We start from the raw sequence: 12,877 nt of genomic DNA, 5'->3' as shown, positions 1-12,877 counted from the left end.
CTGGATGGACCGTGAGTGACCCCACACCAGGCACCCAGGTGTTTCATGTTGGTACCCCTGGAAGGCATAGCGTAGTGTAGTGCCATGCCCCATACCTGGCATTCCAGAAATGTTTGTGAATGTGCCAATGAAGAAATGAAGTGCATAGCGAAGATGAACACCCTCTGTGTCTCTTTAGAGTTCAGGCTTGGCAGAGTTGTTATGACTTTTGAGATCACACGATGGGTGAGGTAAATTTTTGAGATTTGGAACATCTGTTCTGTAGAACAGCGAACGAGGCCTCCTCCCTCCACCCCATCATCCTGAAATGTAATTGGTGGATGTGCAAAGGGCGTGAGTATGGACTTCTCTTTTTAGCTTTGAGGACAGTTTATTTTTGGAATCATTCTATTTTGTTTACATCTTTGTTTCTTGGGCAGGGCGGAATTCTGTAACTTATTACAGAGAAATTTCTAATTATAGTCATCAGGATTTTGGAATAATGAACTTTAAAAAAGTATTTGAGTTTTGTCTGATTATATTCTTGTTTCCCCCTAAATTTATTGCAACAGATACTACTTTTCTAAAGAAGAAAAGAAAATCATTTATAGTCTTACCTATATAAATTTCACAGAAATGTCATTCTATACATCGTTTTTTTACTCTATTTTCTCCAGTAGTATGAAAAGTAATCATCTTTTGGTATATTAACTACTCAATTTGGTGGCTTTTGAATCGATTATATTTAAACTTATTTTTGAAAATTATTGTTACAACTTAAATAGTATGTTTTGATTCATACCTGAATAATAAGAGAAAATAAACAGATATTTCCATACTTCTCTTCCCCTATTTTTAAGTTCTTATTGATACAGTGATTTTAGTTCCAGATTATTATTAATTTATTGTCTTTATAATAAGTATACCCTCAAGAGTTATTTTTGATATTTGTTTTATAACCATTTGGAGAGCAGTTACTTAGACTCGATTTTGTTTTGTGTATTTTTGATGCTTACTGCCAGTCTTTCTATTCTGTTGTGGTTTTTATTTTTACTTTTTTCATGGCTTACTTGCATTTGTATTTTCTTTAGGAAGGAAATGAGATGATGATCTTTTGGAGCTCCCACATCTCTGGGACTGTTCTTTATTATCCCCTATGAGAACATCAGTATAGCTGGCTGTGGAATTTATGATCTCAGACATTTTCTCCATAGAATGGAGATTTTTTCCAAATTGAAGTATAATCGAAATAATGGAGATTTTGATTGGTTGTGTTCTATCTTTTGGAATTCTACAGCAGAAGCTTAGCAATACCATATTTTTCTCTCTTTCTCTCAATATTTGATTTGTTTGCTTTTTGTTTATTTTTTTATGTTTTTAGAATTTCGAATGTTAACCTTGAGATTCCAAAATCTAACCTAGCTATATCAGAATTTTAGTGATTTTTTTAAAAATTTTATTTATTTATTTATTTTTGGCTGTGTTGGGTCTTCGTTTCTGTGCGTGGGCTTTCTCTAGTTGTGGCGAGTGGAGGCCACTCTTCATCGCGGTGCGCAGGCCTCTCACTGTCGCGGCCTCTCCTGTTGCGGAGCACAAGTTCCAGACGTGCAGGCTCAGTAGTTGTGGCTCACGGGCCTAGTTGCTCTGCGGCATGTGGGATCTTCCCAGACCAGGGATCGAACCTGTGTCACCTGCATTGGCAGGCAGACTCTCAACCACTGTGCCACCAGGGAAGCCCAATTTTAGTGATTTTAATCGACTCTTTTGTAATTTATGTAAACTTAAACCAGTAATCTGAGGTCTTTCTCCTTAAGCAATAACTTTTCTTATGCTTCAAGCTGTGTTACTTAAGCTTTGTCCTAGGCTTACTTGGAAAGCTAGTTATGTTTGGAATGTTTTTCCTATACGTGCCTTCTTTCCTTTTATTCTTATCTCTGACCATCTTCTCTAAGCACTGAGTAAACTTCCTAAGTTTGTTTTCTATTTGCCATTTCAGTTTTCTGGAATTTTTTTTTTTTTTTTTTTACGGTACACGGGCCTCTCACTGTTGTGGCCTCTCCCGTTGCGGAGCACAGGCTCCAGACGCACAGGCTCAGCGGCCATGGCTCACGGGCCCAGCCGCTCCATGGCATGTGGGATCTTCCCGGACCGGGGCACCAACCCGTGTCGCCTGCATTGGCAGGCGGACTCTCAACCACTGCGCCACCTGGGAAGCCCAGTTTTCTGGAATTTTTATACATCATTTCATTGCCTGAATTATTGTTTTTAATTGAAAAATAGTTTTTCATCTCTTTGGTGGGCTCAGTGATGAAGTTCTGATGATGTCCATTGCATATTTAATCCTGGAACCACTGAATAGGCTAATTTACATGGCAAAAGGGGCTTTTCAGTTGTGATGAAGTTCAGGATTTTGTGATGGGGAGATTATCCTAGGTTATCTGGGAAGGTAATCACAAGGGTCCCTAAATGTGGGAGATGGAGGAAGAAGAGTCAGTGTTAGAATGATGTCAGTGTGAGAAAAGACTTGGCTGGCCATTGCTGGCTTTGAAGCTGGAATGGGGCCAGGAGACAAAGAATGTGGGCCGTCTCTGCAAGTGGGAAAAGACAGAAAAATTCTCTTCTAGAGCCTCTGGAAAGGAACACAGTCCTGCCAGCACCTTGATTTAGCCCAGTGAGCCCCACTTCGGACTTCTGACCTCCAGAACTGTAAAATAATAAATTTGTCTTTTTAAGCTACTAAATTTGTGGCAATCTGTTACAGTAGCAATGGGAAGCTAATATAATCTCTATGTAGTTTTTTCTGAAAAAGAAAATTTTTTTTTTGTCTTCGTAATGGCTGGCTCTCTTTTCAGTGCTTGTACCCTAACAAAGCATTTTGAGGATCAAATCAGAAATATCCTAGTATTTAATCTTTTCCATTCCCCCCCTTTTTCTTTTTTAATAAATCTGCTTCAAGGGGAGGTATTTTCTGTTATCCTTTAGGATGGCCATCTCCTCCTCTGAGGTCGTTTTCTCCCCATTGTGTTGGCTGATTTTTTCTGTTTGCCGTATCATTATAACCATGACTACCTGAATGTCTTGTAGTCCAAGCACAGTTGAATTGCATTCTCTCAGAGCTCGATGTGGGCTTCTGCCTAAATCCATCAGGTCCTGAAAAAGGAAAGAAGCACTTCCACACTACCCTTGTGACTGCCATTGAAGATGCTGCCAGGGTATCCTTCACTTATTCTCCAGATCTGCTGCTTTTTGCAGATGATAGGAGAAAAGTTTTAATTCTTCTTTCAATTCAGTCCTGTTGTACTAAATCTAGCTGAAATTCCTGAAGTTTTTCTCAGGTATATTCTACCCTTGCTATTTTTAATTCCTGGTGTATTTTCTACTGCTTTAATATTTAGTTGGCAATTTGATTAAATATAGAGTTCTAACCCACAGTATTCTTAGTATAGACTTTTAAATCTGAAATAGACCTTATGTATAATTTAGTCCAATTTCCTCATTTAACAGATGGTAAAACTGAAAGGTTCAAAAAATCCTGTAAGTTATGTCATTAAATACGGTATGGTTTTTATGGTATCGCTACTCAGTTTTTGAGAGAAAGAGATGGAATAGAACCAGGTCACATGCCATTTGCTGAGTAAACACTGGATGCCTTCAGAGAAAATTTTTCAGTTTTATTCATCTTAGCATATTGTGGCTTAAAAAGCCAATTTATACTTTATTTTGTCATTCTTAATTATATGGTTTTTCTATGTGGGAAAAGCAAAGAAGCTGTTCATATCACTGCTTGACTTTGTTGGCAGTTGGTGTTTAGAAGTTGGAATGCTGTGAAATACTGCATGCTTCCTGTTTGATTACGAAATTTCTTTGTCCGGAGAAAGTAAATGGTTACAGGGGCTAAAGGAAAGAACAGAATTTTCATTTATGTAATATTTATGATTTTTTTTAATATCCTTTGCAGAAAGAAAACTTGTGAAGTGTAAACGTTTTTTGAATTATCTTTAATTTATTAAAGCAATCAGTATATAGTTAGAATCTAATCTAATAGTTGGATGCTATACAACAGTGAACAAGAAGGCTAGAATCTCTGCCGTCATAATGCTTACAGCCTAGTGTGGGCAGGTGTCAATAGATAGTGAAGCAATTATTATACAGTGTGGTAAGTGTTGTTATAGGAGTAATGCAGGGAACTGTGGTAGGAGGCACCTTGCCCAGACATGGGAAGATCTGGGGAGAATGACTGGAAATAATAATATTTCAACTGGTACATGAAGAATGAGTATAAGGTGATAATGGGGGGAAGATTGTTCTAGGCCAGTGGTATTCAAAGTGTGGTCCTTAGCCCAGGAGCATCAGTGTCATGTGGGGCCCCACCTCAGATCTGCTAAATCAGACAGATGTGGTCATCAAGCTGTGTTTTACAAACCCTCTGGGTGCTGATGCAGGAAACCTCTGTTCTCAGCGATGCTGAGAACCAGAGGTGAGAGAGAGCACAGTATATTAAATAGAGCTGAAGCAGAGAGTTTAAAGTCATTAATAGCTTGAGTTGAGGCTGGAGAGGCCTGATAAGGTGGTTGAAGAGTATGGATTTTTAGCTTAAGTGCACTTGTTAGCCAAGCGTTTTTAGTAGAGGAACAGTTTGGGCAACTTTGTCTTTTAGAAAGATCACTAGAGAAGAGATTGGTGCTAGGTAGAAAGAACACCTAGGAAGCCAGTGTAGTAGTAATGCTGGTGGCCATGAGGATGGAATAGTAAACAGGTTGAACAGATACTTAGGAAGGAGAAGTTACAGGGTATGGTTATTGGTTAGATGATGAAGATGAGGGGAAAAGGAATTCCCACGTTTAGCATTCAGGCCACTAGAAAGATAGTAGTTCTCTAGCCTCTGAAATACTGACCGCGGGAGGAACAAGTTGGGGAAGGTTATAAGTTTGAGCTTGGTTTTGAACACAGAGACAGAAGTAATTATGAGGTTGTCAGAGATAACAGTGGGCAATTTGGTACTTGCTTAGAGTTAAGGAAAGAAATAAGGGTCAAATATGTGGATGTGGGAGTATTTGAGATATATAAGATAATTGAAATCTTGGAAGACATATTAGAAAACTCAATGAAAGTGTGTTGAATGAGAATATAGGGTAGAAACAGTAATGTTGCACAGAGGATGGGGAACCTCAGAAATGACTGAGAAGGACCAACCAGGGAGAGAGAAAGATCAAGAGCCAGGATAGTATGATGTCATGATAGCTAAAGAAAGAGAATTTTCTAAAAAAGAGGCTCCCAGTCATGTATCTGATGCTTTGAGGGGTTAGTAAGGTGAGAACTGAAAAATTTCCATTGGAACAGCCATCAGATTGGTGTGATTTGGGGAAGTTAATGTGAAACTCAAGAATTGACTAGAGTGGATTTGATGGAGGGGAAGGGGGAGAAGCTGTACCATAGGTAATTGAGAAATTTGTGTGTGTCCAGTGAGACACTGGAGAGCAATTGGCTATGACGGGGAAAATCATCAGAGCTGGAAGCCAAACACGAAGTTATATGGGGATTTCTTTCTTTCTTTCTCCCTCCTTCTCTCCCTCTCTCCCTCTCTCCCTCTCTCCCTCTCTCCCTCTCTCCCTCTCTCCCTCTCTCCCTCTCTCCCTCTCTCCCCCCCCTCCCTCTCTCCCTCTCTCCCCCCCCCTCCCCCCCTCTTTCTCCCCCTCCCTCCCTCCCTTCTTTCCTTCCTTCCTGTCTTTGGTAGAGATTAAACTTACTTGAATACGGACAGGAAAGATTCAAGAGAGAGGAGAAGGAGTGAGGAGGGACTTGAAGAAAGAAAGCAATGTATAGAACAAGGTTCTGGAAGTAGTAAGAATGGATGGGATTCAGAACACTTGGATGGCAAAGGGTACACCTTTTCCATTGTAACAGAAGGGGAAGAAAAAAATGGGTTTTTGAATAGGTAATTTTAAAGGAAAAAGAGTTTCAATCTGATGATTTCTAAGTTTCCTCTTTTGGCAACTGCTGCTGGAGAGAGGGAAGGTGAGACTCGAGAGAGAATAATAAATTTAGAGTATTTACTGTGAAGAAGATACAGAATAATAATTAGGGGGAAAATCAGATTTCTTGTGGTGTTAAATTCTCAGTTGAGGCAAGACATCATGTGAATTTATAGCAGAATCAATCTGCCAGATATGTTGATTTTTCTCTAACATTTCTCAGAAGCCTTGGTGTAGGTGTGGAAGTGGGAACCAATTGCATTCATCCAAGACTGGTGTTATTCTAAGAAATTGTTACAGAAGTGCAGTGGAGCAAGTAGATTAAAAGATAAAGGTCTCTACTTCCTTATCTGAAACTATAACATTTAAGAAGATCTGAAAACTGATGATTTTTTCTTAACGCAGTGGCAAAAGTTGCTCTGAATGAATAGATATGAGGCTACTTATAACCTTTATTTATCAAACTTAGTGTATATATTCACATGTTTTACTTTAGAGATTAACATGTATCATTATGGAGTGCTGTCTCAGATTTTGGTGGGGCTGTTACGTCAAACATAGATTATGTCCTCTATAACTGTTCTTAAAACTGGCAAATTTTTGAATTCTGAAGGACATCTGACCTCAAAGTCTTCAAGAAGAGACTGTGTTCTTGCGTTAGCAAAAAAAAAAGAGGTTGAAACGATATCCTGTGGAACCTAAGCCAGATAGGGAAAAGGGGGAAGATAGGGAGGTAATCCATTGGGAAAAAGTAGGATGCTTAAGGAAATAGATGGCTTCAAAGAACTGATGTAGGGGGATCAATTGAGAAAGATCGCCAATGAGTGGGGCTCTGTGGAAGGTACATTAGATACCAAGATGTGTAAGACAAGGTCTTCACTCTTCCCCTGGACTATCATCTTTTTAAGAAACAAGGTGATACATAATTATACAACATGGTAAGAGTGATTATTATAGAAGCATAATCTAAAAGCTATTTAGTCTAAATGAGGAGAGAGACCCTAGATGTCTGGACAGGTCAGGAGACTAACCATTCAAGAAGAGTTTCACACACTGTTTTGGAACTTTCTGTGTTTGGTAAACATTAAGGCACAACTCACGGATATTCGGTAGAATATTCGATCAAAAATAGTGGTTAAAACTGTCATATTTGCTAGGTAATTTACTAAATGCAGTGCAAGATATGAAGAAGAAGGTTGGATGTGAGCTATCTTCAAGAAATATTCTCTAATTTTAGGAGTCACAGACAAACCTAAGGCTTTAGGAAGGGTGATTTATTCTATTTGATGTGTAATTTTCTAGTTTCTCCATGTTACGTTTTTTTTTTTTTTTTTGTGGTACACGGGCCTCTCACTGGATGGTCTCTCCCGTCGCGGAGCACAGGCTCCGGACGCGCAGGCTCAGTGGCCATGGCTCACGGGCCCAGCCGCTCTGCGGCATGTGGGATCTTCCCGGACTGGGGCACGAACCCGTGTCCCCTGCATCGGCAGGCGGACTCTCAACCACTGCGCCGCCAGGGAAGCCCTCTGTGTTACTTTTTCCTTTCTAATTTTGTTTTAATAGTTTTATTGACACCTATATCATTCTATTAGAAACTTCCTCAATCCTTTAGAATTCAAGTGAGAGTATAAGTAGTTCATAAGCAAATATATTCTGATTGATGATGTTAAAAATAAGAAAACACATAATGAAACATTATCGCTCAACATTTTAGAAGGTGTACTTTTAGAGCAGTGTCAAAGTATGAACTGCTCTCTGAGGGTTACATTAGTTACATATTTCTTATGTCCTCCAAGAAGAAAAACGTTCTCAAACGTCATAGATTGTTTGATGAATGCTATTCTGGGGTAAGGAGTTGTGGGGGAAGACAGTGCTGACCACAGGAATGTTGAACAGCAAATGCTGGCTTTGGGCATAGTAGCTTTGATGCATAGTGACCTCTTTGAAATGTTGGGACTGATGGTCCTTGTGGGGACTTGTGTTACAAGATATCTGACACAGATTGAACATACTATGTGAGAACAGAAATGCAGAATAATAGGGCAATAATACCCAATCTATAAACCATCTGTGTTTACAGATTCCCTAAATAACGGGCCAAAATAGATTTCACTATGGTAAATATTCCCGTTGCAACGCTCTGCAAAATTCTCATCTGTCTCATGTATTTTAGGCATGATTTCTGGGTCGTGTGGCTTTTCTAGTAGACTTCAATGATGTGCAGCCACCAAGAACAGACCTTGTCATTTATTTAACTCCAACTGTCTTTAATCTCGAGAACAGTAAAACAGAAAGAAACCTTGGGGTTTCAACATAATCATAGAACATTACACAGGATCAGATTTTCAAATTCTTTGCTTTTGCTCTTTTTTGGCCACATTTACCGTAGAAGACTTGCGTTATCTACACATCTTTAAATTTGGGTCCATGGTTTTTCTCTTTTTTAACCTCTCTTCCTTTCTCTTTTAGTTCACAGCCATGAATGAACCACAGTGCTTCTACAATGAGTCCATCGCCTTCTTTTATAACCGGAGTGGAAAGTACCTTGCCACAGAATGGAACACAGTTAGCAAGCTGGTGATGGGACTTGGAATCACCGTCTGTATCTTCATCATGTTGGCCAACCTGCTGGTCATGGTGGCGATCTATGTCAACCGCCGCTTCCATTTTCCTATTTATTACTTAATGGCGAATCTGGCTGCTGCGGACTTCTTTGCTGGGTTGGCCTACTTCTACCTAATGTTCAACACAGGACCCAATACTCGGAGACTGACTGTTAGCACGTGGCTCCTGCGTCAGGGCCTCATTGACACCAGCCTGACAGCCTCTGTGGCCAACCTACTGGCCATTGCAATCGAGAGGCATATTACGGTTTTCCGCATGCAGCTCCACACGCGGATGAGCAACCGGCGGGTGGTGGTGGTGATTGTGGTCATCTGGACCATGGCCATTGTTATGGGGGCCATACCCAGTGTGGGCTGGAACTGCATCTGTGATATTGAAAACTGTTCCAACATGGCACCCCTCTACAGTGACTCTTACTTGGTCTTCTGGGCCATTTTCAACTTGGTGACCTTTGTTGTCATGGTGGTTCTCTATGCTCATATCTTTGGCTACGTTCGCCAGAGGACTATGAGGATGTCTCGGCATAGTTCTGGGCCGCGGCGCAATCGGGATACCATGATGAGTCTTCTGAAGACTGTGGTCATCGTGCTCGGTGAGTTGTGTCTTGACTGTAACTTACTTTACAGATTCTCAATGTCTTAATACAAACCAGGGTAGTTTATGATAGTGGTAAGCAACAGTGTGAACATCAGCGGGTATATATGCAGGAATTACAAGGGGACATGGCACCTTTATAGCAAATGTTTATGATGAAGTCAGCATCCCAGTCTTTCTATAATTACAGAACTGGTTTCAGGGAAATAATGTCTCAGTGATGTGTTATAAATCATGGTGATGTGGAAGATGTCATTGACGAGTTTGGCTATCAAGTATTGAAGGATATCAGCTTTTGAAAGGTTTTATTACAGCCCAAATTGTGGAACTTTTGCCTGTAGTCTCTTTATTACAGATTCTCAGAAAGTGTTCTTACTGTCCCACGTATATGCTTTCACACATAGCTATTTTTATGAGTCTGTTTCCAAATAAGGAGTCTTTCACTTTCTGTCATTGTTACTGCACACACGTAGGTAAGTATATCAAGTTTTTGTATAGATTTATTGCACAAAATGGGTTGGAATTAATACCATCTCTGACAGTCACCTGTATGAAAACTTACTTTTTTTCCATTAATTTTCGTTTTTAGTGGTGGAAGTTAATTCATATTTCAAGGTGAAAAGCAGGATTTTATTCTTTTATGTAATGTATACTCGAATAACTTTTGCCTTTAAATAACTGTTGTTTTTCCTGGGTGAAAAATTCATGGTTAATGATCACAAGGAATATATTTATTCGTTTATGTATTCAGAAAATAGTTAAAGAGAACCTCATACGTTCCAGGCCCTGTGCTAACTCCCGGAAATGTGTCCATGAAGACAGCATACACAGAACATTTCTTTTGGAGCTTAGAGGGCCTATTTTTAAAGTTCACCCAGTGAGAATTTTAAATAATTACCCTATTGAATTACATTTTCTCCATGGGCTATATTTGGGTTAATGTCTGATCACATTTTAAAAGTATCTTTTAAAAAATCTTTAGTAGTTCATCTTTCTCCATTGAAATTCAGTGGAAAGTTCCTCTAATGCTCTTTGTTCCAGTTTGTAAAGCAGGGTTGAGTGGATGGAACCTGGGATGGTGTGGCTCCTCTGAAACTCTGGGAGCTACTTTAATCTTAGCCCCAGGAAAGAGAGCCCTAATTATGGCTCTAAGAATAAAGACCAGGCCTTGGGATTGCCGACACAACTAAAGCCCTGTCTGTAACTAACTGGCACGTGTAGGTAGTATCCCCACTGAGGCCCCCACCACCTCAGATGTGAAATTTTCTTATTCCATCCAACAAAGTTCAGTAGAAGTATAAAAATGATTTCCCTCTATGTTTAATTATCAACAAAAGCCTTGAACATACCTGTGCCCCAAGTACACATTCTCCATGATCGGGATGAAGCACATCTTTGTTTACCGTGGATGCTATTTTTTGTATTAAATTAAATAACATGAGAGATTTCACTTCTGTATTGACTCAAGTATTTGTTTGTTTACCGCTGATCTCAATGTTGGTTGAAACTTTTCATACGGGTGCACTTTTTCTAGTATCATCTCAAGTACTGCTTGTAGTTCATAGAACCACCAGCAGAAAATGACTGCTGAACTTGGACTATGAACCTGCTAAGTTCTTGTTTGAATTTTGACCTTTGTATAATGCCTAGCATTTTCCGGTGTGTAGTATGCTTAACGATTCATATAAAATTAACTTTTGTGCCTCATTGGGTGGTTTTGCAGGTTAAGTGAGAATTATTATTATTATTTTCGTGTGTGTGTGTGTGCGGTTTGCGGGCCTCTCACTGTTGTGGCCTCTCCCGTTGCGGAGCACAGGCTCCGGACGTGCAGGCTCAGCGGCCATGGCTCACGGGCCTAGCCGCCCCGCGGCATGTGGGATCTTCCCAGACTGGGGCACGAACCCGTGTCCCCTGCATTGGCAGGCAGACTCTCAACCACTGCGCCACCAGGAAAGCCCGAGAATTATTTTGAGGGTTTATGGGGCCACAGTTTCAGTGCACATTGACCCTAAATGCCCCTTTTGCCCTACCACACCAACCCCAGACTTGAAAATAACAGAATATAACGCTGGTTTCTGAGGTTAAACTAGTGGGCTCCACAAAGATTGAATACATGTAGCTGCCTCGGGAATAAATGGCATTATCTCTATAGATGTGTGATGGAAGAAGTTTAGAACATGGAGAACTCCCATCAGGGTGATAGGCAAAGAAATTTGGTGAGGCAAGATGTGTATGGGATTGTAGTATAGGAAGGAGAAATTAAATAAATGGACTTTAACCTTGCAGAGAAAAGCAGCAAGAATGGGAGAATGGGCAGGGCTCGGAATAGGTAATTCACCACCCTAAACAGCCAGGTGTTTGTCAAGTTGGTGCCTGTTACCATTTGTACAACGTACTCCCCTGCTTGAATTCTATGTAGTCGTGCCTGCATGCGAAAGATGGGTTGGTCTTGTAGGAACAAGTTTATTGACCATCAGGTTTTTTTGTGGTGCACGTTCGGTTTTTTAATGTCTTCTCTGCCAGATTGTCAGCTCTGCGGCTGTGAGCAGGAAGTGTGATGATGTGTTGTCCAGTTTCTCCACATTACCTGTTGTGGGATGTGGCACAAAGTAGGTGCTTGTAAAATAACTGTTGAATGAATGAATGTGGTGACAAAACCAGGTTTTTGAGCCTTCAGAACTGAGGACCAGAGAAAGCCATAGTGAATTCACTAAGTTGATGCCCCTTGGTTCAGTCATGTGGCAGAAACCAAACCTAGCTGCACCACTATTACGTTTTGTGCCTTCCAGTCAAATACAACAGCTTGGAAAGCGACCACAAGGGCTGCTCAATAAATAATGTGTATTTTGTTCATGTATTCTGGGGATGATTACAGTTTGATTAAGTGTCAAACCTTCGGTTTCCATTTCACCATGTCAAAATGACCTCTGGGTTTTAGACCTATTCGGTTCAATAAACCAGTGTTTATTGGTTATTTATCCTTCAATAAAAGGATTTGTTAGTCAACAAGTTGAATTTCTAGGACTCAATATAAAATAAAGGGGCTTTGAGATTTATGATGGCAATACCAGCAGCAGTTTTGAAGCACAAGGTTGTGTATAAGCTGCTCCTGAGTGAGTACTGGATCTTAATAGTTTTATTTGTAAAACACATATAGCATTAACCATGTGCCTAGCGCTACTCTGCCTTAGAAATGAGTTTTTGTAAAGAGCATCCCTGTGGAGTCTAGGTTTGTTAGCTTCATTTTTCAGAGGTGAAAACTGAGGCACAGAGAGGTTAAATAACTTTCCCAAGATCACACAGCTAGTTAAGTACAGGAGCTGGGATATGTTTCAGGCAGTCTGGTTCCAGAGCCCATGTGTTTTTCACCTCCATGCTATCCTGTCTCTCTATAATACAAACAGCTACCAGCACATGCTGGATTGTTTTATAAAGTTTGAACAGCACTGTGCTATTAAATTGAAACATTGTGATCCCATTTGTTTCTCTTGATACTGCCTAGCTGCCTGTGCTTCATTTCCTGGGTAGAAGAAAGCTTTCAGGGAGCATTCCTTTCCTCCTTTTGCTTCTGATCATGATCGTTATGACTCTCATCTCATTGGCCCTTTTCCACTCTTTGGTGTTGGAGCACCAGTAACTGACTGCTTCTGATTGAAGGAGTGTTTAGTTCAAGGTGTAGTTAACTTGAGGGTTCATTGTCCTAGTGC

At 40.2% G+C, this 12,877-nt stretch overlaps 1 protein-coding gene across 6 annotated transcripts in view; it reads left to right on the top strand.

The window, feature by feature from the left end:
* The window catches only part of LPAR1 (lysophosphatidic acid receptor 1), a 179,147-nt gene that overhangs the window by 94,414 nt on the left and 71,856 nt on the right, over positions 1-12,877 (top strand). For all 6 annotated transcript variants that reach the window (XM_073806393.1, XM_073806390.1, XM_033858393.2 and 3 more), the window contains exon 3: positions 8,421-9,168. In XM_073806393.1, coding sequence (XP_073662494.1) covers positions 8,421-9,168 — 748 coding nt within the window. The remainder of the gene's footprint in view (positions 1-8,420; positions 9,169-12,877) is intronic.

The sequence above is a fragment of the Tursiops truncatus genome, chromosome 6, assembly GCF_011762595.2.
Source record: "Tursiops truncatus isolate mTurTru1 chromosome 6, mTurTru1.mat.Y, whole genome shotgun sequence".
NCBI lineage: Eukaryota > Metazoa > Chordata > Mammalia > Artiodactyla > Delphinidae > Tursiops > Tursiops truncatus.
This window is presented reverse-complemented; position numbering and strand designations above follow the sequence as displayed.